The 26235-nt window shown below is 35.4% G+C and overlaps 1 protein-coding gene across 2 annotated transcripts in view; it reads right to left on the bottom strand.

The window, feature by feature from the left end:
• Positions 1–238: 238 nt before the first annotated feature.
• The window catches only part of CEP135 (centrosomal protein 135), a 74435-nt gene continuing 48438 nt past the window's right edge, over positions 239–26235 (bottom strand). For both annotated transcript variants that reach the window (XM_040238250.1, XM_040238252.1), the window contains 11 exons: positions 23211–23326; positions 22983–23137; positions 22459–22514; positions 20247–20415; positions 19295–19405; positions 18841–19026; positions 11506–11715; positions 10456–10658; positions 9095–9199; positions 6035–6145; positions 239–1970 (listed from right to left, as the gene is read on the bottom strand). In XM_040238250.1, the coding sequence (XP_040094184.1) occupies positions 6046–6145; positions 9095–9199; positions 10456–10658; positions 11506–11715; positions 18841–19026; positions 19295–19405; positions 20247–20415; positions 22459–22514; positions 22983–23137; positions 23211–23326 (1411 nt within the window). In that variant the 3' untranslated portion in view covers positions 239–1970; positions 6035–6045. The remainder of the gene's footprint in view (positions 1971–6034; positions 6146–9094; positions 9200–10455; positions 10659–11505; positions 11716–18840; positions 19027–19294; positions 19406–20246; positions 20416–22458; positions 22515–22982; positions 23138–23210; positions 23327–26235) is intronic.

The raw sequence follows: 26235 nt of genomic DNA, 5'->3' as shown, positions 1-26235 counted from the left end.
AAGCCTGTTCAACCATTTTGTAGATGGATTTCAAACAGAAACTTTGACTTCATTTCTTATATTTTGAACTAAGTGGAAATAAATGTAAGTCAGCTAAAAAAAGGGCCTGCAATCTGAGTTCAGAAATTTCTCCAAATCCCAACATGATAAAATTTGATTTGAATAAATAAATTATACTTAACTTTAGAATTAGGAATATTGCTATCATTATAAAAAATGATTTGTAAGAAAGAGAAAATAAATTGACTAGAAAGTTTATTGGAAAATCTATGTCAAGCTCCATAATTAAAAATTTTTTTAAACAAATTAAAAAATCTATAAAATACATTCAGTATTTTAAGATAAAACTACTTAAAAACTGTAATATCATGGTTATGAAAATAACAATTATGGCAAGCTATACATTTTTAATTATAGAAAACATTAAAAATAAAATATAAAACAAAATATGTCTTGCTGTTGTTTTGGGGGAACCAGGGGACAAATATTTAAATATTATTTACATATATTTATTAAAAGATTTTTCTTATGACACTGTAAGTAGTCCCATTTCTATGGTAGTTTGGTGTAATACATGAATTCACACACAGGAGATAGAATACATAAAATTACACAGATGGCGGAAAAGCCACATCACTCTCAAATACATACTGAATTATTGCAAAGGGCATAATCCAAACATATAAAGAATATTAATTTCAGAAAAAGAGCACTGCTCACCCCTAGGTATACACAAACATTTACAAACTTCACTTTATTAAACCAGAGGAAGAAATAAAATGTATCATAAATAATTGGTCTTCCATTTTATGTTAGTTTTTAAGTTCTTTTTTAATCATAATGAAATCTATTAAGAATAGGATTTTCTTCAAATGTGTATGGTTCAAACACGATTCGTTTTGTATGACAATCTCTTTTTCACTTATGTTCTTATATTAATATCTGTATATATATATATATAAAGTTACAACTTTGAAATTGATTGTAAAAAGCTGCTTTCTATTTAATATGCCACAATAGGTCAGTGTTTACATACTATTCTGGAAGACTGATACATTACAACACACAGATTTAGAAGCAGAAAACTGAGTACTATTGAATGTATATTCGAATCTTAACAAAATGTTTTACTGTATTTACCCCATATCCTTTTGCACTCAAAGTTTTAGATTAGTACAATGAGGGATTTTATTTACTGAAAAATATCCCAAATTTCTGTTCTATTGTTATATAAAATTCTAAATATAGCTTTTAGTTTAATTTTGATAGCATCTGTGTTATATGAAGAGTTCATGTGATAGCCAAAATAGTGTAATATTGTATGTAATATATGAATGTATTTTTGCCATCATAGTTCTAGTTGGTAATAACAAATTATATATGATAACCATTATTTTATCAAGACCTCTGCTGTTATAAGAATAGACCTGAATATAATTCCCTCAAAGGCAGACAGCAAATTGGCAAATAATTAATTTCACATTTAGAAGAAAAAAGTTAAACATGACAGCCTAGCATCAAAGTTGATCATCCTTTGTGAATGCATTAAAAATATGGGTTATAAACACAGACACAGAAACCAAATACACTTTAAAAACAAGCACTGTAAGAATATTTACATACACATATTATGGCTCACTAAGAAAAAGATTATTAAAACATAATGTGAACAATAAATTAATTCACAGTATAAACACACTCTGAGGAGTAATTTAAGTCAGGAATAATAAAAATACAGATATAACATCAGTTAGCACTATGAATATATATTCTGTTCTGTCATATGTATAAAAATTTACACATAGTACAGCTCTTTTAAACCAAATTTTTTACAATAATATTCACTGATTTAAATAAAAGTTGACAGAGGTAGAATCTGTGTCAATGTTCATGATTTTCAGGAACAAGTAATTCAAATATTTCATTATATTTGGCTGTTTGTCCTTTCCAACTCACGGAAAGCCAACATTCTGAAAAAGTGGGGGAGAGGAAAGATGGGTTAAAGAAAAAATTGATAAACAAAATTAGTACATTCATGAAAAACAAATTCAGTAATGTTTTAACTGAAATTACAGTCTCTAATAAAAACTTGCCCACAATCAAGTTATTTTAATAGTTAAGAAGTACTGTTCTCTATTTTAAAAGATATTCTTCTTAAATTACAAAAGCATGTCAAAGTATGAGTACTCAAAGAATGATACGCAGTGAAAAGAATGGGGTAACAGAGAATGTTAACTGAGAAAACTCACTCAAAACAAGAGCTAATATGATGTCTAGGTTTAAAATTACAAACAAGTATTGTAAATTATGTTGTCTGAGTCTTAAAAAGCATGTTTTAGGGAGAATCAAATATTTTTACAAGTATCTTAGAATTTCCTCCCAGAACAAAACAAAAAAACTGATAAAAACTTATTTTGATGATAATTTCTATAAGAATTATATACGTATGACTATGCATGTGTGCATATTTATTACAAATCAAACATAAGAAAGAAGTATATACCAAAACACTAATTGCTTATTTTCTCTGAGTTATAGTATTAAACATGTACATCTGGGTTCACAGCAGCATTTTCACAACAGCCAGAAGGCAGGAGCAACCCAAGTGATGAGCAGGTAAACAAAGTGTGTTATATATAGAGAATGGAATACTATTCAGCCTCAAAAAGGAAGGGAATTCTAAAACATACTCCCAACTTGGATTAAATTTGAAAACATTATATAGTAAGTGAAATAAGTCAGTCACAAAAAGAAACATACAGCATGATTCTACTGACATAAGGTACAAACAGTAGTCAAATTCAGAGACAGAAACTGTATCAGTGGTTGCCAGAGGCTGGGGGAAGGGAAGACTAAGGAGTCATTTAATGAGTACAGTTTCACTTGGGAAAGATAAAAAAAAGTTCTGGAGATTGATGGTGGAGTTGATTTTTGTACAAGAGTGTCAATGTACTAACTGCCAGAGAAATATATACTTAAAAATGGTCAAAATGATAAATTTGATCTTATGTACATTTACTTCAATAAAAAAATGTAAAAAGAAAGTGATTTTGGTTTTCTTCTTTATACTTTTATATTTTATGTATTCTCAGTGAGCTTTTTTTTAGACATAATAATCAAAACAGTAAAAGCAAAACTGGATTATATAATTTATTAAAGAAATTATAAATATGGCTTAATATGAATATTTCTATTCATTTATGTGTATTCATGGGGAAACCTCTTAAAATTAGCTTTGGTGACAACATTAGAAAATATGAATGGAAATGTGTTAGCAATTAACTACATCACTAGGATGCTTCAGAAATCTGTTAATGGTTGCAGATGTTTTCTGAACTACATCTACTAGAACGGAAAATGGAAAAAGTTTGGCAGGTATTCAAAAAGTTAAACATAGAACTACCTTATGACCCAGCAAATCCAGGTACTCCCAAAGATATGAAAACAGACTAAAACAGACTCTTGTACACAAATACTCACAGTAGCATTATTCAGAATAGCTAAGAGGTAAAAACAACCTATGTGTCCATCAACTGATGAATGGAAAACAAAATGCAGAATAAACACAAATGAGCATTATTTAGGGATGATGAATGAAGTTCTGATACACGCTACAACACAGATGAACCCTGAAGACATTACCCTAAATGAAATAAGACCGATGCAAAAGATAAATACTGTATAAATTCACTTAGATGAAAATCTGGAATAGGCTAATTTTTAGAGATAGAAAGTAGATTAGAAGTTATCAGGGGCAGGGGAAGTGAAGATGAGACTGCAGAGTTACTGCTTAATCAATAAAGAGTTTCTATTTGGGGTGATAAAAAATTTTTGTAAATAGTGCTGATGATTGTACAACATTGTGAATTTAATGCCACTGAGTTGCACACTTTACAAAATAGTTAAGAAGGCAAAGTTCATGTTATTTATATTTTATCATAAGTTAAAAAAAAAGTTTTCTAATTCATCCCAGATTTAGAGATTGCTGGTATCCACTACATTCTAGATCAGTGGTTCTAAGTATAGTGTGGAGATCCCTGGAGTCAAGCCTCTTTTCTTAAAACTAGGGAATTACTTGCTTTTTCACTCTTATAATCTCATGAATGTACAGGTAAGTTTTCCAGAGGCTACATGATATGAAAGGCGGGTTAGTAAATATTTCAGATCTCTGGGCCACAGGGTCTCTGTCACAACTACTCAATTCTGCCACTGCAGAATAGCAATCTTAGACAATATGCAAACAATTGGGTGTGGCTATGGTCCAATAAAGCTTAATTTACAAGAACAGGCAGTGGGGTGGATTTGGCCCCTAGGCCCTAGTTTACCAACCCTTGATCTAAAATGCAGCTGTGATTCAAGCACAAAAAAATGTTTGTGACACAACTGCCAAGAAGCTTTATAATGAAAAGCTGAAGCTCCATCTAATCACATTCAAATTAATGCAGCAGCTTAGAAGTTGTAAGGACACAGTGATTGCAGCCAGCACTGGGAAGTGGTCCTCAAAATGAAAGAAGAAAACACATGCTTCAATCAAATAAATAAACGCAAAAGCACAGCAATCTGAAATCATTTAAACGAAGGCCTTACAAATACTAATAGACCTGGGACATCAGTATATTAAAGAACAGAACATAACTAATGTTCTTATGAGGATCCTGAGTCACTAAGGAAACAATTATTTTCTATCTATTTCTACTGAAAGAGGCCAAAAAATGTAATTTTTAAAAGGACTGAGGATTGACTTTACTACTTCTTCAAGATAAGACTTGACTACCTACCTTTTACCTACCTTTCAAACTCTAGGCCTGACCCATTCATTCCCATGTCCAATGTATGAGCACATCACTTTTACTCTTCTTCAAATATACTCCAGCTCTTTGCAATCACTTAGGAAAACTGACTTGCCAAAACTACTCAAGCCTGAACATATGTGTGCCCAGTGTGACCTAACAATTTCATGCCTAAGAGTATACCCCAAAGAAATGTACAGTATCTATAAGGTGCTAGAATGCTTATCATGTTTCTGTCTGTAATAGCCCAAACTGGAAATGATCAAATGCTCATCAAAAACAGAACGTGTAAATGGACTGTGGTTAAGTTCACACAATGGAATATAATACAACAAGACTGAACCATCTACAAGTAAACAGCAGTATAAATGAATCTCACAAAGGTACTGTTGAGGAAAAAAAGTCAGAAATATATTTCATTTATAAAATGTCCAGGAACACAGAAAAGGCATTTATGCTCTGAATAACGAAAACAGTTACTTTCAGAGCAGGGATTACAACCAGAAGTGAAGTGCAAGTTGCTCAGTCACGTCTGACTCTTTGTGACCCCATGGAGAGTCCAAGAAATTCTCCAGGCCCAAATACTGGAGTGGAGTGGGCAGCCATTTCCTTCTCCAGGGGATCTTCCCAACCCAGGGATCAAACCCAGGTCTCCTGCACTGCAGGCACAGACTGTTTACTGTCTGAGCCAAGTATGACCAGAAGGAAGCCCGAAAGAGAGGTTATGCTTTGTTTCTTGTTCTGAGTGCAGGTTGCATAGGTGTGTTCAATCTGTAAAAATTCACTCAGCTGTGTATACTATGATACAGCACTTTTCTGTATGTATTTCTGTATGTATTTCTGTATGTATAATTTACTTTAAAAAAATCTTCCCTAGCTTTCAATATTAAATAATATTTTCTGTCTTTGTCTATACTTTCACTATCTGTTATTTGTAACTTGAGTCTGGGACTCTATCAAATATTACACTGTGAGATTTCATATTGTCCTTTAATTTTTAAATTAAAGTATAATTTACATACAATAAGATGCATGGATTATAAATGTTCAGTTCAATGAGATTTTACAATGGTATACACTCATGTTACCATCACCACCACAATACAGCACATTCCATTACTTCCAAAAGTTCTCGACTACCTTTCTAGGCAATCTCTTCCCCACCGACTCAGAAAACAACTCTTGCAATTTTTATAACCAGAGATTATTAGTAGTTTTGCTTGTACTTGGTGCTATATAGATACCTTTCTGATAATCAGTTTATATGTTCAGGAGAATGTAAAGGAGACCTCATAGTAGAACTAAGGGGTGGTGTGCGAAGACCATGCCGACGCATCTCTTGAATTGCTCGTTCTCTGTCAGGAAAAACAAAATAAGAGATTATACCAAAAAGTGGTATACAAATAAAAGGCTCTGTTATTGTTATTGATTACATAATTTCTATTCAATTAATTAGTATTTCTACTAAATTTAAATCATGTCTTTATATAATTTTTAAGTTGTGGATAAAAGATTTCAATTAAAGGAAGATGTACTTTAAGAGATTGTTCAAAGCTCCTTTAAATATAGATTTTTCAAAGCTGAATGGCTCCCCTCTCTGCTCCTAGTTCTCCCACTTCTTGCACATAAATCTAGCTCTCTTCCTTCTTCCTGTGTCAAAATGCCCAAGTGTTAGAAGTAAAATCATCTGTTTTCTTTTATGCTTTCCTTCCCCATGTCTGGGTCTGTCCCACAAAGCATAGTGACTATGTTGCCAACTCTGCTATGGGCTGTTCAGAGTGCCTAGACTAGACTTTCTGACTTGAACTTTTCAATATCTAGGATTTCTACGTGAAGAGGAACTAAAAAGTCTCTTGATGAAAGTGAAAGTGGAGAGTGAAAAGGCTGGCTTAAAGCTCAATATTCAGAAAACGAAGATCATGGCATCTGGTCCCATCACTTCATGGGAAATAGATGGGGAAACAGTGGAAACAGTGTCAGACTTTATTTTGGAGGGCTCCAAAATCACTGCAGATGGTGACTGCAGCCATGAAATTAAAAGACACTTACTCCTTAGAAGAAAAGTTATGACCAACCTAGATAGCATATTGAAAAGCAGAGACATTACTTTGCCAACAAAGGCCTGGCTAATCAAGGGTATATGGTTTTTCCAGTGGTCATGTATGGATGTGAGAGTTGGACTGCGAAGAAAGCTGAGTGCCAAAGAATTGATGCTTTTGAACTGTGGTATTGGAGGAGACTCTTGAGAGTCCCTTGGACTGCAAGGAGATCCAACCAATCCATTCTGAAGGAGATCAGCCCTGGGATTTCTTTGGAAGGAATGATGCTAAAGCTGAAACTCCAGTACTTGGGCCACCTCATGCGAAGAGCTGACTCATTGGAAAAGACTGTGATGCTGGGAGGGATTGGGGGCAGGCAGAGAAGGGGACGACAGAGGATGAGATGGCTGGATGGCATCGCTGACTCGATGGACGTGAGTCTGAGTGAACTCCGGGAGTTGGTGATGGACAGGGAGGCCTGGCGTGCTACAATTCATGGAGTTGCAAAGAGTCAGACACGACTGAGCAACTGAACTGAACTGAACTGAAACTTTTTCCCTTATAATCCCCTAAAATTTATTTTTAGATGTCTCCTTAGATCTCCTAGCATCCATCAAATTTTAATACACAGATACACTGTTAATGTACTGTGGCCCTTCAGAGGGCCACAAATCACTGTTAACACCTAAGGTTTTTTTGCCATTCCCACTTCCCCCTAGAACCCAAATTGTCCCCTGTGGCAATGATATTGTCTCTTAAGAACCCGTTTAGCTGGATGGTAAAGAGAAGGAAAGACACAGCTACATGTGTAGATGTTTCTTTGGGGACCATGGGCAAGAAAAAGGAGAGGAATTAAGGGGGAGTCTCTAACCCAAGGAAATAAAGAGCTTGGTTTAGGACCCTTGAACTGAAGAGAATTTCAACTGTCATTAATAAATGAAAATCATCATACACATTCAGTTTAGCATGCTCAGAAACTGGATCTTTTAAAGTACAAGAAATTAACACTGCTTTCATGACAAAGATGCAGGGTCAGGCTTCATCTCTCTTTGAAATCATAAATATTCATTTCCTAGCAAATTTCATCTATCATCTAAATTACATATTATTTAAAAGTTTTTTATGTAAATGGGTAAGAGTAAGATTAAAGAACCCAAAAAGTTGATCTAAATAAACAATCTGACCACTACTTAAGAATGAAATCTTAGATATGTTGATGTCTATGGTATTAATATGGCAGGAAAGAATAATGGAAGAAAAGTTAACTTGACAAATTGATTCGCAAATTAGATTTGGATTTTAACTGTTAAACCAGGTCTCATTTCTATTTGTAACACTTGGAGATTAAATTTTTCAACATAATAAAGCTAATGAACTGACATATAAGTGAATGTGAAAATTACTAGCCTGCAACCAGTCCATTCTGAAGGAGATCAGCCCTGGATGTTCTTTGGAAGGAATGATGCTAAAGCTGAAACTCCAGTACTCTGGCCACCTCATGCGAAGAGCTGACTCATTAGAAAAGACTCTGATGCTGGGAGGGATTGGGGGCAGGAGGAGAAGGGGACAACAGAGGATGAGATGGCTGGATGGCATCACTGACTTGATGGACATGAGTCTGAGTGAACTCCGGAAGTTGGTGATGGACAGGGAGGCCTGCCGTGCTGTGATTCATGGGGTCGCAAAGAGTTGGACACGACTGAGCAACTGAACTGAACTGAACTGAAGGAATATATTGTAAAGATTAAGAACACAGGGTTTATAGTTAGACAGATTTTAGTCTTGGCTCTGCTATTTACTATTTGTGTGACATTAGCTTCTAATGATAATATAGGCACAATACTAGATAGTTAATAGGATACATACATAGTATATGATATGTATTTTTTAACTGCCCTATGATCATCACTTATATAATAATTGGTATTTGGAATTTCCTGTTGGATCATAAAGTTTTGCCTCTTGTAGAATCCTTACTACTTTGTTGATTCCCTAACTAAATCCTTTGAAATAATGTCCTCACTTTGCCCTGAGGAATGCTATAGCAAATATTTATTTATATAATACTTGCTACTCTGCTATTTTATTATGGGGATAATATCTTTGCAACATGTATTGCCATTTTAGAAAAAATTACCAAAGGAATTTATCTTCCATATTACTGCCAAGAAAAGTTTGCTATTTATAAGCCATATAAAAGCCTTTTTAGAGTAGAATATAGGGAATAAATAAAAACACTGTCCAATGTTAAAAATATTTTCTTACCGTTCATATCTTTCAGTTGAAATCTGCCTTTTCAGAACATCAAGATCTGTTTGTAATTGTGCCATTTTGGCCCGGAGCATGGTGTTTTCCCGGCTTTGACTATTTCTTAAAAACAAATTAAAAAAAAATCAAGTAAGTAAGTAACATATACTCTGTTTTATAGAGTCAAGTACTATGGAATTTTGTTTTTGTTATTAATAAAACAAATGGAGGTGACATATAAGGATAAAAGAAGACTTTTCAACAATAATTTCATAATCGTCTGGATTTCCATCACAGAGTTTTCTTTTTCATTCATCTCATTTATTTAACAAACATTTACTGAGCTTCCAGTATATGCTACGCACTCCAGCAATGCTGGAGATGCAAATTTGAGAAGACATGAATTGTAACACTGAAATGTAAAGTATTTTTATTGGCTCTTTCTTGACTCCTACCTCAGGAAGAGTAATATTTCTCACTCCTTTTAAAAGTTAATTATTGGGACTTCTTTGGTGGTGCAGTGGCTACGAATCTGCCTGCTAATGCAGGAGACATGGGTTCAGTCCCTGGCCCAGAAGATCCCACATGTCACAGAGCAACTAAGCCTGTGTGCCACAACTAGTGAGCCGACGCTCCAGAGCCCACATGCTACAGCTATTGAAGCCCGCGCGCCTAGAGCCTGCGCTCTGCAAGAGAAGCACTGCAGTAAGCCCAGCCACTGCAATCAGCTGCAGCCCCTGCTGGCCACAAAAGAGAAAGCCTGCACAGAAGTGCTGAAGACTCAGCACAGCCAAAAATAAATAAACAAACAAAATTAATTACTCTACTTATACTGTCTATTCTGGGTTTCACTCCCTCTTCCAAAAATATGTCTAAACTTCTCCATCCTAAAAAGGCACCATCATCAATCTCCTAAAAAGTAATCCATATATTTATGAGGGTCAAATTTCATGCTTTTCAAAGTTATTTCCCCAATCCATAGCATGAAACAGCCAACTCTCCCCAGTGTGAAATGTTCTCCCTTTCTCTGATTTTCCTCTTTGTTCCTCAACTGTAGACATTTTTTGAAAGGTCACTCATTCACTTTCATGGGTACCATTTCTGTAGTGAACATACACAAATTATATCTCCAAACATGATGTCTCTTCTGGATTTCCAACAGGAGCTGCTACATAAGCAAAATATTTTGGTTTGTTACCACTGTTCCAACTCCCATCCTCCTCTCCCCAAAAACTGGAAAAAAAAAAAAAATTTTTTTTTGTTCCTCCAGTGTTTTTCTATCATTTTCTTTATGTTACAAGTCTGCAAAAAACTACTCATATTGAAAAATTATTTGTGACAGACTATTTCCCTCACATAAGTTGAATTATGACACTTACAATTTGCTTTCTGAAAGGGTCAACTTCTCTTTAAGTAGCTGAATTTCTGTATCCTTCTCATGGGAAGTTAAATGGGAATGAAATTCTTTATCTCTATTTGTAGCCAACAATGATTCAAGGTTTTTAATTGTATGTCTCTCACTCAACAGTTGTTTTTTTAACAGCTCTGACTCTGATTTTATATTTTCTAATTCCATTGTAACCTACAAGAACAAAGTAAGATTACTTCAGTACAATTTTAGACTTATTCTGAAATATTATCTGGAAAGCTATACACACACCAGTTGCTTTATTCTGTGTACTGACTAAAGATTCTAAAATACTTTTTTAAGTATAATAAAAACATTTTATTTTCACAATAATCTTTGTTATTTTTAGTTAGGATTTATTTTGACCATAAGACTTATTCCAACCCTCATATAATTTTCTTTTGCATTAGTTTGTCAAGAAAGAGTAATTAAAACTCTAAAATGTGACCGCTTTATCAGCCAGGAGGCCCTTCTGGTTTATTAAATATATATATATTCTCATTACACAGCCAAACCAGTTTTGAAGCTTCTCTGTCTCTGAAAATAAAGTTACTACTAAATGAGTGAAAACTGGAAACACTCATGTTTAAGAATATTCATTGGGTTGTTTAAAGTAATATGCTTCAGTTTAGGAATGCAAAGTTCCAGCTTACTCAACTTTCAAATTAGAGTAAAATTTTTACCAGGAAAAATATTCCACTTAGGGAGGAATAACCTGCTCAATTCTTCACATAAGTCTTAAACAGAGAAAATACATTGGGATATGTTCCTATTCTATAATTAGAAAACTCATGTTCTAAGTACCCATCTGCTTCAAAATAGCACCTAACTTCATTATTATATTTGCCACAGAAATCTTGGCAATGAATCTAATAGTCAAATCTAGTTGTCAAAATCCTGTAGTCAGAAGTCACTGCTCTAAAGGGGAACAAATATATTGGGTAGTGAATGGTAAAGTAAAACAATTAGAGTAGGGCTAAATAAAATAGTATGCTACAAGACAATCTTTTGAAGTTCTCACCCTCTCAAATTCAAGATTTTTGGAATTCAATTGTTGGGTCATAATATCTTTGCCTGAATCAAGCTTAATGCAAAGTTCCCTAAGAGATGACAAATCATTTAGCACCGCTGCTTTCTCATCTTCTTGGTGTCTCAGCTCTTCTTCTAATCTAGAGATAGCTTTTGCCATTGATGAGATCTGAGACTCATAAGCATGATGCGCATTCATGTGCTGAAAATAGAAAAAGAAGTGCAAAATTAGAGTAACCCAATAATTTTAAAGGTTTGAATCTGTATAGCTACAACGTCACTTTATAAAACTATAAGAGCCAATTTTTGCAATTTAAAACAATTTTGCAATTTTGAGATACACTCAAGAAGTTCTCTGCTATTTAAAGATAGCCTATATAAAGCTTAAAAAATAAATCATGCATAATTATTAATCATGGTAACTATCTCATATATATGAAGAAGATGCAAAGATGAAAATTATTGTTTTAGGATTGTGAACACGGGGATCTCTTAAGTGAAATTTTTCCTTTATAAATTCTCTTTGTTAAAACAATGATGAAAGTGAAAGAGGGGAGTGAAAACGTTGTCTTAAAACTTAACATTCAGAAAACTAAAATCATGGCATCTGGTCCCATCACTTCATGGCAAATACATGCGGAAACAATGGAAACTGTGACAGACTTTATTTTTTGGGGCTCCAAATTCACTGCAGATGGTGACTGCAGCCATGAAATTAAAAGATGCTTGCTCCTTGGAAGAAAAGTTATGACCAATCTAGACAGCATATTCAAAAGCAGAGACATTACTTTGCCAACAAAGGTCTGTCTAGTCAAAGCTATGGTTTTTCCAGTAGTCATGTATGGATGTGAGAGTTGGACTGTGAAGAAAGCTGAGCCCCGAAGAATTCATACTTTTGAACTGTGGTGTTGGAGGAGACTCCTGTGAGTCCCTTGGAGATCAATCCTGAATATTCATTGGAAAGACTGATGCTGAAGCTGAAAGTTCAATACTTTGGCTACGTGATGCAAAAAAAATGACTCATTTGAAAAGCCCCTGATGCTGGGAAAGATTGAAGGAGGGAGGAAAAGGGGACGACAGAGGATGAGATGGTTGGAATGCATCACTGACTCAATGGACCTGAGTTTGAGTAGGCTCTGGGAGTTGGTGATGGACAGGGAGGCCTGGCATGCTGCAGTCCATGGGGTCGCAAAGTCGGACACGACTGGGTGACTGAACTGAACAGATCAATAACATATATACTTATCACTTGTCAATTGCCTTGAGTTAAATTTTGAATTTCAAAAATGGAGTTTGCTTTAAAATTATATACCTAAAGTCATAATTAAATTTAAACTAATAATAGTATACAATTTTATGAGTTTAATAACTGAAATAATGAGCAAAATTTGAAATACTTATAAGACCCTTTTTCCTAGAATGATCCATATTTAAAATGGAATAATAAATAAATAAATTAGTAATTATTACAATAAATGAGTAATAAATAAAAATAAATATAAAGCTCTACTTCTAGAGTTTAGGAAGAATTCCACATTTGAAAATTAAATTATTACACAGGATTTACTGAAATCATCAACATTAAAAGTCTAATGCAGTGATGTGAAGATTTAATACATTTCAACAGTTGCAGAAAAATATTTGGATTTTCCAAATATTAATGAAGTAGTCAAAATTTCCCCAAATATACATACGACAATTTCATATACCACATAAGACATGAACAATGACAAAGAACAGAAGAGCTAAAGAATAACTTCTGAGAATTAGGAGGTTGAGAAACATTCCTTTAGTTACATACTCATAACAGAAAAACATAGAAATAGTGTATTAGATTCCTAGGACTGCCGTAACAAACTGCTGCAAATTACTAACAGCTTAAAACAACACAAACTTATTCCCACACAGTTTTGGAGGGTACATGCCTAAAATTCAGATGTCGGCAGAATTGGCTTCTCCTGGAGCTTCTGAAGAACAATCTGTTCCAAGCCTCTCTCCAAACTCCTGTGACTGCTGGCAATCCTCGGTGTTCCTTGCCTTGCAGACATACCACTCCAATCTCTGCCTTCATCTTCAATTGGCACTTTCCCTCGTGTATTCTGTGTCCAGACTTCTCTCGTCTCATAAGGATACCAGTCATTGGGTTATGGCCTGACCTAGTCCAGTATGGCCTCATCTCAAATTGACTACACCTGCAAAGGCCCTATTTCCAGAAAGGTCACATTCACAGGTACTGGTGGTTAGGATTTTAATATATTTCGGGGGGACATAACTCTAGCAACTCTCTGGCTCCCCTAAATTCACAAGTCCTTCCCATGTGCAAAATACATTCATTCTATCCCAAAATTTCTAGCATCAACTCTTAAGTCCAAAATCTGACATAAATCAGAACGGTAAGATTCGGGGAGTGGTCCATCATGGGGCAAAATTCCTCTCCCTCCATGATCTGTGACACTAGAAAACAAACTACCTCCCTTTAAAATACAATGGTGGAGAAGAAATAAAATAGTCTTATTCTGAAAGGGAGAAAACAGAAGGAATCGAAGGAGTAAGTAGGTCTAGAGTAAGTTTGCACTCAAGCAGGGCAAATTTCAGTAGATTTCAAGGGTCTAAAATTAATGATCTCTATCTTGATGCTCTGTCCTTTGGGCCTGCGAGGGCAGCCACACCTCTTGGCCACAGTGGCAGTGGTGCTGCCTTATGGAGTCAAGGAGGAAACAGTCCAGTCCCCTGGGCCTATGCCGTCTGGGCCTGTGGTAATGCAACAGCCCCACAAGCTTTTGAGCAGCCCTGCTGGTCTCCCACTCATTCAGAGTTATTCTTCCCTTTTCCTGAAGAACAGAGGTTTGTAACTCTCAGTTCAGTTCAGTTGCTCAGTCGTGTCCGACTCTTTGGGATCCCATGGACTGCAGCATGCCAGGCCTCCAGGTCCATCATCAACTCCCAGAGTTTACCCAAACTCATGTCCATTGAGTTGGTGATGCCATCCAACCATCTCATCCTCTGTTGACCCCTTCTCCTCATGCCTTCAATCTTTCTCAGCATCAGGGTCTTTTCAAATGAGTTAGCTCTTTGCATCAGGTGGCCAAAGTACTGGAGTTTCAGCTTCAACATCAGTCCTTCCAATGAACGCCCAGGACTGATCTCCTTGCAGTCCAAGGGACTCTCAAGAGTCTTCTCCAACACCACAGTTCAAAAGCATCAATTCTTCGGCACTCAGCTTTCTTTAAAGTCAAACTCTCACATCCATACATGACCACTGGAAAACCATAGCCTTGACTAGACGGACCTTTGTTGGCAAAGTAATGTCTCTGCTTTTTAATATGCTGTCTAGGTTGGTCATAACTTTCCTTCCAAGGAGTAAGCGTCTTTTAATTTCGTGGCTGCAGTCACCATCTGCAGTGATTTTGGAGCCCCCCAAAATAGTCTGCCACTGTTTCCGCATCTATTTGCCATGAAGTGATGGGACCAGATGCCATGATCTTAGTTTTCTGAATGTTGAGTTTTAAGCCAACTTTTTCACTCTCCTCTTTCACTTTCATCAAGAGCCTCTTAGTTCTTCTACACTTCTGCAATAAGGGTGGTGTCATCTGTATGAGGTTATTGATATTCTTCCCAGCAATCTTGATTCCAGCTTGTGCTTCATCCAGCACAACATTTCTCATGATGTACTCTGTATATCAGTTAAATAAGCACGGTGACCATATACAGCCTTGACATACTCCTGTTCCTACTTGGAACCAGTCTGTTGTTCCATGTCTAGTTCTAATTGTTGTTTCTTGACCAGCATACAGATTTCTCAGAGGCATGTCAGATGGTCTGGTATTCCCATCTCTTTCAGAATTTCCACAGTTTACTGTGATCCACACAGTCAAAGGCTTTGGCATAGTCAAGAAAGCAGAAATAGATGTTTTTCTGGAACTCTCTTGCTTTTTCGATGATCCAGTGGATGTTGGCAATTTGATCTCTGGTTCCGCTGCCTTTTCTAAAACCAACTTGAACATCTGAAGTTCATGGTTCACGTACTGCTGAAGCCTGGCTTGGAGCACGTGAGATGAATGCAATTGTGCCGTAGTTTGAGCATTCTTTGGCATTGCCTTTCTTTGGGATTGGAATGAAAACTGACCTTTTCCAAGTCCTGTGGCCAATGCTGAGTTTTCCAAATTTGCTGCCATATTGAATGCAGCATGTTCACAGCATCATCTTTGAGGATTTGAAAGAGCTCCACTGGAACTGCATCACCTCCCCTAGCTTTGTTCGTAGTGATGCTTCCTAAGGTTCACTTGACTTCACATTCCAGGATGTCTGGCTCTAGGTGAGTGATCACACCATGTGACTATCTGGGTCGTGAAGATCTTTTTTGTACAGTTCTTCTGTGTGTTCTTGCCACCTCTTCTTAATATCTTTTGCTTCTATTAGGTCCATATCATTTCTGTTCTTTATTGAGCCCATCTTTGCATGTAATGTTCCCTTGGTATCTCTAATTTTCTTGAAGAGATCTCTAGTCTTTCCCATTCTATTGTTTTCCTCCATTTCTTTGCACTGATCACTGAGGAAGGCTTTTTAATCTCTCCTTGCTATTCTTTGGAAGTCTACTGACCTGTTTTCTGCTTGTAAGATCCAAGGAGTTCAGCCTTCCTTTCAATCATCCTATTTCTGTCCCTTTCAGCCCAAGCTGACAGTGTTTCTGCTGAGGTGACTGGCTGGATCTATGGGTCACTCACCTAATTGCTTCATCAAGAGGTTGTCCAGCCACAGTCTCAGCCGTGCCTCCAAAACACCCTATCTGTACAGGTTAGAACTTTTCTAAATCATTGAGTTCTGGCTTCTCTCTTGCTTAGCAATTCCTTCCTCAACCTGTCTCTTTCCTTTACATATTACTAAAAACAGCAGGAAAACTCAGCCTGCACCTTTCATACTTTGCTTGGAAATTTCCTCAACTAAATATCCAAGTTCATCACTTTTAAGTTCTACTTTCCTAAGAGCAGACCATACTTCAGCCAAGTCTTCTGCCATTTTCTAAGAATCACCTTTCCTCCAGCATCCAAAAATATGTTCCTCAACTGCATCTGAGACCGCAGTGGAAGAAACATTCTTAGGTCTGGACAACTTCCATTCATAATGATTTACGTATTTTGTAAATAACAGAAGTTATCTCTATAGCTTTCTTGTTTTTTCTGAGTCCTCACCTTTAATGTCTACCTTTCTACCAACAGTCTTTTTAAGGTAATCAAATCTTTTCTATCAGTCACTCAAAACCCTTCCAGAATGTAACCGTTACCCAATTCCCAAGACCCTTTTTAGTCTGTTACAGCAGCACCCCACTTCCTGGTACCAACGTCTGTATTTGTTTCCTAATGCTGCCATAACAAATTACCACAAACTGGCTAGCTGAAAACACAGAAACGCATTCCCTCCCAGTTCTGGGGCCTCATGTCTGAAATCCAGGTGTCAGCAGGATTGGTTCCTTCTAGAGGTTCTGTGGGAGACCCTGTTCCATGCCTCTCTCCAGCTATGGTGATTGCTGGCAATCTGCGGGGTTCCTTGTGTTGGTAGACACTTCATTTCAATCTCTGCCTCTGTCTTCATGTGGCATTCTCCCCTGGGTCTTCTGTGTCTGAATCGCCCTTATTTTGTAAGGAGACCAGTTACCAGTTTAGGGTCCACCCTACCCAGCAGGATCTCATTTTAATTTGATTATATCTGCACAGACACTATTTCCAAACAGAAGTCACAGGTTCTTAGAGCTAGGACCTAAATATATTTGGCATTGAGGGGGTGGGGGCGGTGCATATTTCTACACACTACGAGTAATCAATAGTTTCTTCTAAAAAATGAAGACCAACTACACTACTCCACCAACAAAATGAAAGGAGAACCAATAACCAACAGTTCTACATCAATCTAACTTACTAACGATTCCTATATTTTAACTCAACTCAAAATTTTATTAAGAGATTTTTATTAGACTCTCTTTATGGGAAAAGTTTGTTTAAATCCACATGCAAAAGAATGAAATTGGAACCTTATCTTATTTCATATATAAAAATTAACTCAAAATGGACCAAAGATCTTAACATAAGAGCTGAAACTATAAAACTCATAGGAAAAAAAAAGGGAAAAGCTTTGTGATGTTGGATTTAGCTATGATTTCTTAGATATGACACCAAAAATACAGGCAAAAAGAAACAAATAAATTGGACTTCATCAAAATTTAAAACTTCTCTGCATTAAGGATAAGATTGAGTGACAAGGTAAGCCACTAGATGGGAGAAAATATTAACAAGTCACATAGCTAATAAAGGAGAAATATTTAGAATATAAAAACAACTCCTAAAACTCAACAACAACAAACAACAACTTGATTTTAAAAAACAGGCAAAGGATTTAAATAGACATTTCTTCAAAAAAATATACAAATGGCCAATTAACACAAAAAATATGCTCAACATCACTAATCATTAAGAAAATACAAGTCAAAACCAAACTGAAATACTACTTCACTCCCAGTGGGAAGGCTATTATTAAAAACAAACAAACCACACACACACCAACAGAAAAAACAAGCATTGGTAAAGATGTGGAGAAACCAGAACCCTAACATTGCAGGTAGAAATGTAAAATGGTACAGACCCTGTGAAAAGCTGTATGGCAGTTACACACAAAAAATCAAACACAAAATCATAATATGATCTAGTAATTCAACGTCTAGGTATATCTTAAAGAACAGGAACCAAAGACCTGAATAGACATTGTATGCCCGTGTTTAGCAGCATTATCCTCAATAGCCAAAGATGGAAATAAACCAAATGTTCACTGACAAATAAATGGATAAACAAAATGTGGTATATACAAAAAATGGGATATTATTCAGCCTTAAAAAGAAATGAAATTCTGACACATGCCACAACATGGGTGAACCTTAAGATTTAAGTGAACCTTAGGGCTAAAGGAAATAGCCAAATTCACAGGAAAGTAGAATGGTGGTTGTCAAGAGGCTGGGGGAAGTGAGTGGGAAGTTAGTATTCAATGGGTACAGAGTTTTAGGTGGAGAAGATGAAAACATTCTTTGTTTGTTTGTTTGTTTTGAAAACATTCTGAAGAAGGATGGTGGTACACTTAAAATGGTAAATTTGATGTTATGTGTATTTTACTACAATGGAAAAGTAATGGAGCTCTCTTAAGCAAATTATCAGAATTAATGACAAAAGATTACCATTCAATTTGATTTTACCAATGTTTAAACCTCATTTTGATAAAGTGCCTCTGAATGTTTTGTTTTACTAAATTATGTCTGTACAAGAAAAATATTTTATATATATATTACCTCCTGAATTTCTTTTTCTAGCAGCTCCACTCTCTCTCGAAGGTGTCTCCTCTCTGTGTCTATAGAAAGAAGTTCCAGTCGAACTGAGCTGCTTTCTCCCTCAGCTTGATGGGCTTTGACTTCCCAGTCTTCAGCGCGGTTATGAAGCATCTGAAATCTATCTAACAAATCTTGATTTTCTTTTTCCTGGTTTAATCACAGTTAAATTGTTTCTAAATTAGTAATGGTCACTCACTGAAAACCCATGTCATAAACACTGGATTTTGCTTTGATTTAGGAAGCATAAGCCATCTGTGCAGATACTATACTAAATAAGACATGTAAGGAAATATACAAGGACAACAGGCAAGATCTCCACTTTCATATGTTAATATCTAACAGAGGAGACAGAATAAACATGAAAAAGTTAAAACAAAATCAGTCTTAAAGTCAACCTAAACAATGTTTTTTTCACCTTAGCAGCCATTAAGCTCTCCCATCGTGACACTTCAGTTATGTAATTATGAACTCTACTCTTCATTTCTTCTTTTTCTTGCACTGCTGCTTCTAATTCCAATGAAATTTGCTATAAATCAGAAAATTGAAGACAATATAAAATGAATGTAGCACCTAATGAGTTCTACTATGTTCAAACAGCTCTTTCTGAATTTGGGGACTAAGAGAGAGTAGGAAAAAAGGAAAACTGTTTCTAAGTATTATTTTCACATGTTTTTTTGACTGATCTTGACTTTTTAACCAATTATTACCATGTATCTCCCACAATATAACTGACCACATATCTGGTACTTAAACTAAGGGCTCATGGATTAATATTTTTAAACATTTATATATCAGCAATGTGCTCTAAATAATGAGTAATTTTTAAAATGTAAAATATTTAAAATAAGAAAATCACTGGTTTTCTTGGTATGATCCTTTAAAAAAAACTAGTACAAACAAAGCCAATACCTTTCAGTATTGCCATTCTAAAATATTCATTAATTAGCTTATAGGTAGGTAATCTCTAAGCCACTGGAAGTAAGTACAAATAATTAAAATCTATCATGGGTCTTTAAAACACAGCAACTTTGCCTTGGGAGTGATAGTGAGGTCCTCATGCAGTAGACTGACAACGATTTCTGCCATAGAGAACACCACGCTCCCAGATTCAGGATTCCTTGCAACAAAGCCTACAATGGTGTCTGATGGTTTATTACTGGTATAATATACAGCAGTATTCTAAGCCACATTTTAAAATACCTTTATAAACAATATTTTCCTTAAAGAGTTATTTCTTTTGTTGCTCATATTTATATAATTAAAATTTAGAAGATATAATATTTAGAGCTTTAAAATTTAGCAAACATTGAATATATTGTAAAACTGTGTATTATGAAACTATCAAAGTTTATGTACTGTGCTCATACCTGGTTTTCTCTTGCCATTGTAGCCAGATCATCCTGTAATCTTCTGTTTTCCTTAAAAGACATTTCTTTAGATCTTCCTACTTCATCAAGTTCTTTGTGAGCCGCATCAAGCTGGCGCCGGAGGCTGCTTATCTCATGGTCCCGATTAATCAATGTTTCCTTTAGGTGGCTGTTACATGAGTGGGGTAGCAATAATAAAGAAAGCTTTTTGAAAATTTAGTTCATTTAAAAGGAAACTATTTTACTCTGAATTAAATATACTAAGAATGCAAGAAATTACAACCATGCAACCTATGGATTGGGATAAAATATTTGCAAATAATACAACTGACAAGCGCATAATTTCCAAAATCTACAAACAGCTCATACAACTCAATAACAACAAAAAAAATCGAGCAATCCAATCGAAAAAGGGGCAGAAAACCTAAATAGACATTTCTCCAAAGAAGTACAGCTGACCAATAGGCACACGAAAAGAGGCTCAATATCACTAATTATTAGAGAAATGCAAATCAAAACAAAAATGAAGTACTACCTCATACCAGTCAGAATTGGCCATCATTAAAAAGTCTACAAATAATAAAAGTGGACAGTGTGTGGAGAAAAGGGAATTTTCTTACACTGTTGTTGGGAATGTAAACTGGTGCAACCACTACTGAAAATAGTATGGAGGTTCCTCAAAAAAACTAAAGAGTTATCATATGATTCAGCAATCTTACTCCTGGGCATATACCCAGACAAAACTATTTGAAAAGCTACATGCATCTCTATGTTCAAAGCAGTACTATTTACAATAGCCAAGACATGGAAGCAACCTAACTGTCCACAGACAGATGAACAGATAAAAAACATGTGGTGTGTATATATATATATATACACACACACACACACACACACAATAGAATATTACTCAGCAATTTAAAAAATGAAATAATGCCATTTGCAGCAACATGGATGGACCTGGAGATTATGAGATGTTAAGTGAAATAAGTCAGAAAGAAAAAGACAAATACCATATGATATCACCTCCATGTGGAATCTAAAGTATGACACAAATGAACATATTTGTGAAACAGAAACAGACTCACAGACATGGAGAACAGACTTGTAGCTGCTAAGTGGGAGGAGGTTGGGAAGGGAAGGACTGGGAGTTTGGGATTAAGTGTTGCAAATCAATGTATAGAAAATGGATAAACAACAAGATCCCACTGTGTAACACAGGGAACTATATTCAATATCCTATAGTAAACCATAATGGAACAGAATATGATAAAGAATTACATATAACTGAATCACTTTCCTATACAGCAGAAATTAACACAACACTGTAAATCAACTATACTTCAATAAAACAGAAAAAGAGATGACAACTACTGAATTAAGACACTGATTAATTAGGTAAAGAAGACATTTTAGATCTCCACCAATCATTATGTGAAAAAAGTCTTAAAATACAATTATTATAAAATTAAAGTAAAAAGAGAAGGTTTTCAAGTGTTAGTAGAACATAAATGATTCAACTGGTAAATATTTATTTAAACGTTTTAAGTCCCTACTATTATATAATATGTTGCTGAGTCATGTCTGACTCTTTGTGACCCTATGGACTATAGGCTGCCAGGCTCCTCTGTCCATGGGATTCTCCAGACAAGAATACTGAAGTGGGATGCCATTTACTTCTCTAAGGCATCTTCCCTACCCATGGATTGAACCTGTATCTCCTGCATTGCAGGCAGATTCTTTACTGCTGAGCCACCAGGGAGGCCCATATAATATGTAAGGGTATATAAAAAAAAATACAATTAGTGCTTTTTTTCTTGAAGTAGAGAGACTAGATACAAAATGTCAAATCCTGTAACCATACTTAAAAAGGTTTAGATGTGGAATAAATTCAGTTCTAGCTGCTGAGGTAATCTAAGTTTTGATGATTAGGGCCTGCACAGGATAACTGCCATAGAAATAAGGAGCAAGTAGGTATGTAAAGGAAAAATTAGTAAGACATAACTGTTTAGATGTCGATGACAGAGGAAGGGAGAAAGTTAGAGGATAACAATTTCTATGTAGGAGATTGAGAAAATGATAACTGCCACTGGCAAAAATAGGAAAAGTGAAAAAAGAAATTTTCCTATTGCCAGACTGCTACCCAAATAGATAATGCTGCATTCACTGAAAATTTCTTAAAAAGCTGGAGGCCATTCCACCAATTACTTACTTCAGAGAAGACTCATACTCTGAGACTGTTATCTTCATCTGCGTAATAGTTTTTTCCTACAGAAATTATAAAAATATATCAGATTCAAACCATTCATGTAGAAGTATCTCCAGTTGAATTCTAAAATTTATCACATTTATATAGTTTAAATTCAATCATATAACATGTTATAAAAGAAGGCTCTAAGTAAAGATATTTCCATGTACCAATTATATTTCACATATCGGCATATTTCTACCCATTCTAAGAATCTGAATTGTTCCTTAAGTTTGCTGTAATCATATATGATAAAACTGTATTCTAGAAATAGAACTTTTAAAAATTCAAATTATCGGGATAAAATGAAATTTAAACATATTAGAAGAGATGGCTCTGGGTCTTGGGAACTCATGCATGGTTCTTATGAAATAAGAACTGTATATCTTGTAAAGCAATTATCCTTCAATTAAAAACAAACTGCATATATGAAACAGAATAAGATTTTCTGTTCAGATAGCAGATAATATTACTTAATAGTCCCATACTTTACTAGCTAGGTTTTCATGCAAGTTTGCAATCTTTTCTGTCTTCTCATCCACAGTTTCCTGAAGGATGTCTTTTTCTTTATCAATAACACCAATGGTCTTTTTCATTACATGAGCCTCTTCATCCTGTGAAGTCATCCTGAGGTGTAGTTTACCTATAAATGAAAAGAAATGTTTCTTAGACAAAGTAAATTAGGATCAGCAAAAACAAAATTTAAGAACACTTACCTATTTTTTCCTCCAGTATTTTAACTTGTGCTTGGGCTGATTCAAGTTCACTTCTTTTCATGTTAAGTCGGTGCTGATAATCCTCAACTGACCGCTGTAGTTGCTCATTTACTAGCCTAAAGAGTCAGTGGACAAAAACAAATGGGATTCTTTATTTCTGGTGGGAATAACTTTTAAAAAATGAAAGATCTTAAAAAATAGTTTGCTTATTTTAAAAGCGTCTTTAATTTCTCATTTTAAAGCTCTTTCAGTATAATCAACGGCATTATATTATATATATTAGTCTTTTCTTCAAAATATTCCATCTTCCTAAAACATAATATAGTGTAAAAATAAAATTAATTGTAATTTTTCTAGAGGTTTCCTTGTAGTTTTAAAGCTTTTCTCAGTTTTCTATCATCAACTCTCTTTCTCTTAAAACTTATTTCCAATAGTCAAGGCAAAGTCCTGTTTTTATAGAATGGCCTCATACTTCAAGATTCTGACCATCCTGACCAGTGAGCTTTTAATTGTGCTTCCTACTCTGAATATTCCAAATACCAGACCATCTTACTTGTCTTCTGAGAAATCTGTAGGCAGGTCAAGAAGCAACAGTTAGAACCGGACATGGAACAAGAGGCTGGTTCAAAATTGGGAAAGGAGTGCGTCAAGGCTGTATATTGTCACCCTACTTATCTAACTTAAATAAAGAGTACATCATGTGAAATGCTGGGCTAGATGACTCACAAGCTGGAATCAAGATTGCCAGGAGAAATATCAACAACCTCAGATATACAGATGATACCATCCTAATGGCAGAAAGTGAAGAGGAACTAAAGAGACTCTTGACAAAGGTGAAAGAGCAGAGTAAAAAAGTTGGCTTAAAACTCGACATTCAAAAAAGAAGATCATGGCATTCAGTCCCATCACTTCATGGCAAATAGATGACGCAACAATGGAAACAGTGAGAGACTCTTTTCTTGGGCTCCAAAAATCACTGCAGATGGTGACTGCAGCCATGAAATTAAAAGACACTTGATCCCTGGAAGAAAAGCTATGACAAACCTAGATTATGTATTAAAAAAGACTTCACTTTGCTGACAAAGGCCTGCAGAGTCAAAGCTATGGTTTTTCCAGTAGTCATGTACAGATGTGAGAGCCGGACCATAAAGAGGGCTGAGCGCCCAGGAATTGATGCTTTTGAACTGTTAGAGAAGACTCTTGAGAGTCCTTTGGATAGCAAGGAGATCCAACCAGTAAATTCTGAAGGAAAACAACCCTGAATATTCATTAGAATGACTGATGCTGAAGCTGAAGCTCCAATATTTTGGCCACCTGATGCGAAGAGCTGACTTACTGGAAAAGACCCTGATGCTGGGAAAGATTGAGGGCAGGAGGAGAAGGGGGTGACAGAGAATGAGATGGTTGGATGGCATCACCGAATCAACGGACATGAGTTTGAGTAAACTCTGTGAGATAGTGAAGGACAGGGAAGACTGGCGTGATGCAGTCCATGGGGCTGCAAAGAGTTGGACACAACTGAGCAACAACAACTTCTGAATACAGACATGAACCAGAATAAGAGAGGCCATTCCATTGAGGCTGCTTTCCATCTTAGGATGTACATGGTGCCTTGCAAGGAAACAAGAGGGGGAGAAAGAAGTTTCCACCTTAGTTCTTCCTAAACAGTATTTCTTAATTAAACAAACACAGCAAGTTCTTGGTCTTATTACATTGTTTGTTCTGATTTTGTGTAACAACTGTTTCCTAAATCTGGCCACTGTTCTCCAAGCTCATTGCCACTGTTTGACTCCTGGTACACTGTCTCCACTGTTCTCCATCAGTCTCTTAAGTCTCCAAATCCACCTTCCCTATTTTTGCCATAGTTCATTTCCTAACAGGCATGTTACTCATGTCATTCCCTTGGTTAAAAATTTCTGTTTATTCTCCATGTTTATACAGTAAAATCCATTCACTCTTAGTTATCATACTATTTTCTTTATAACCTGAGTCCAACCTGTAGATATAGTCTACCTGGGCCATACTGACCTCCTTACCACTTTTTAGACACATCACCTTTTAGACTGTGTAATAAATATTCTGATTTTAGATTTCTTTGAAAGAAGAATGAGAATAACAATGATACAGGTAGCAAAAATTTTAGCAGTTCTACACTATGGAGAACAAATACTGGGCTGACCAAAACGGTTAGGGTTTTTCATAAGATATCACAGAAAAACCCCAAGGAACTTTTTGGCCAACCCAATAATATGAAGTACAGGCATATCTTGGAGATATTGTAGATTTGGCTCCAGACCACCCCAGTAAAGGGAATACGGCAATAAAGTGAGTCACGTGGATTTTTGGTTTCTCAGGGCATATAAAAGTTATGTTTAAGACTCACAAACATAGAAAACAAAACTATAGCTACCAAAGGAAAAGGGGGAGGGGTAAATTAGAAGTTTGGGATTAGCAGATAAAAACTAGTATATTTAAAATAGATAAACAAGGCCCTACAAACTAATATGTAAAAAATAGATAAACAACAAGGTCCTATAGCACTGACAACTATATTCAATATCTTATAATAAACCATAACAGAAAGGAATATGAAATATATATGTGTGTATATATAAATATATATATACTAAATCACTTTACTGTACACTGAATAACTTTGCTGTATACCAGAAAAAACTAACACAACATTGTAAATCAACTATACTTCAGTAGGAAATAAAATTAAAATTCAAAGCCATTAAAAAGTAAGTAAATTTTAAAAAAGCTGTGTTTAGATTATTCTGTAGTCTATTAAGTGTGCATTACATCTGAAAAATCAATGCACATACCTTAATTAAAAAAAACTTTATTTCTAAAAAATACTAACCATGGTCTGGGCCTTTAGTGAATTGCTATAATAGTCAAAGCTCACTGAAGACAGATCATCGTAACAAATATAATAATAATGAGTTTGAAATATTGAAAGAATTACCAAAATGTGACACAGAAACACAAAGTGACTAAATGCTGTTGGAAATATGTCACC

The sequence above is a fragment of the Oryx dammah genome, unplaced genomic scaffold, assembly GCF_014754425.2.
Source record: "Oryx dammah isolate SB20612 unplaced genomic scaffold, SCBI_Odam_1.1 HiC_scaffold_3, whole genome shotgun sequence".
NCBI classification, from domain to species: domain Eukaryota; kingdom Metazoa; phylum Chordata; class Mammalia; order Artiodactyla; family Bovidae; genus Oryx; species Oryx dammah.
Note: the sequence above shows the minus strand (reverse complement) of the source record. Positions and strands in the feature narration are given on the sequence as shown.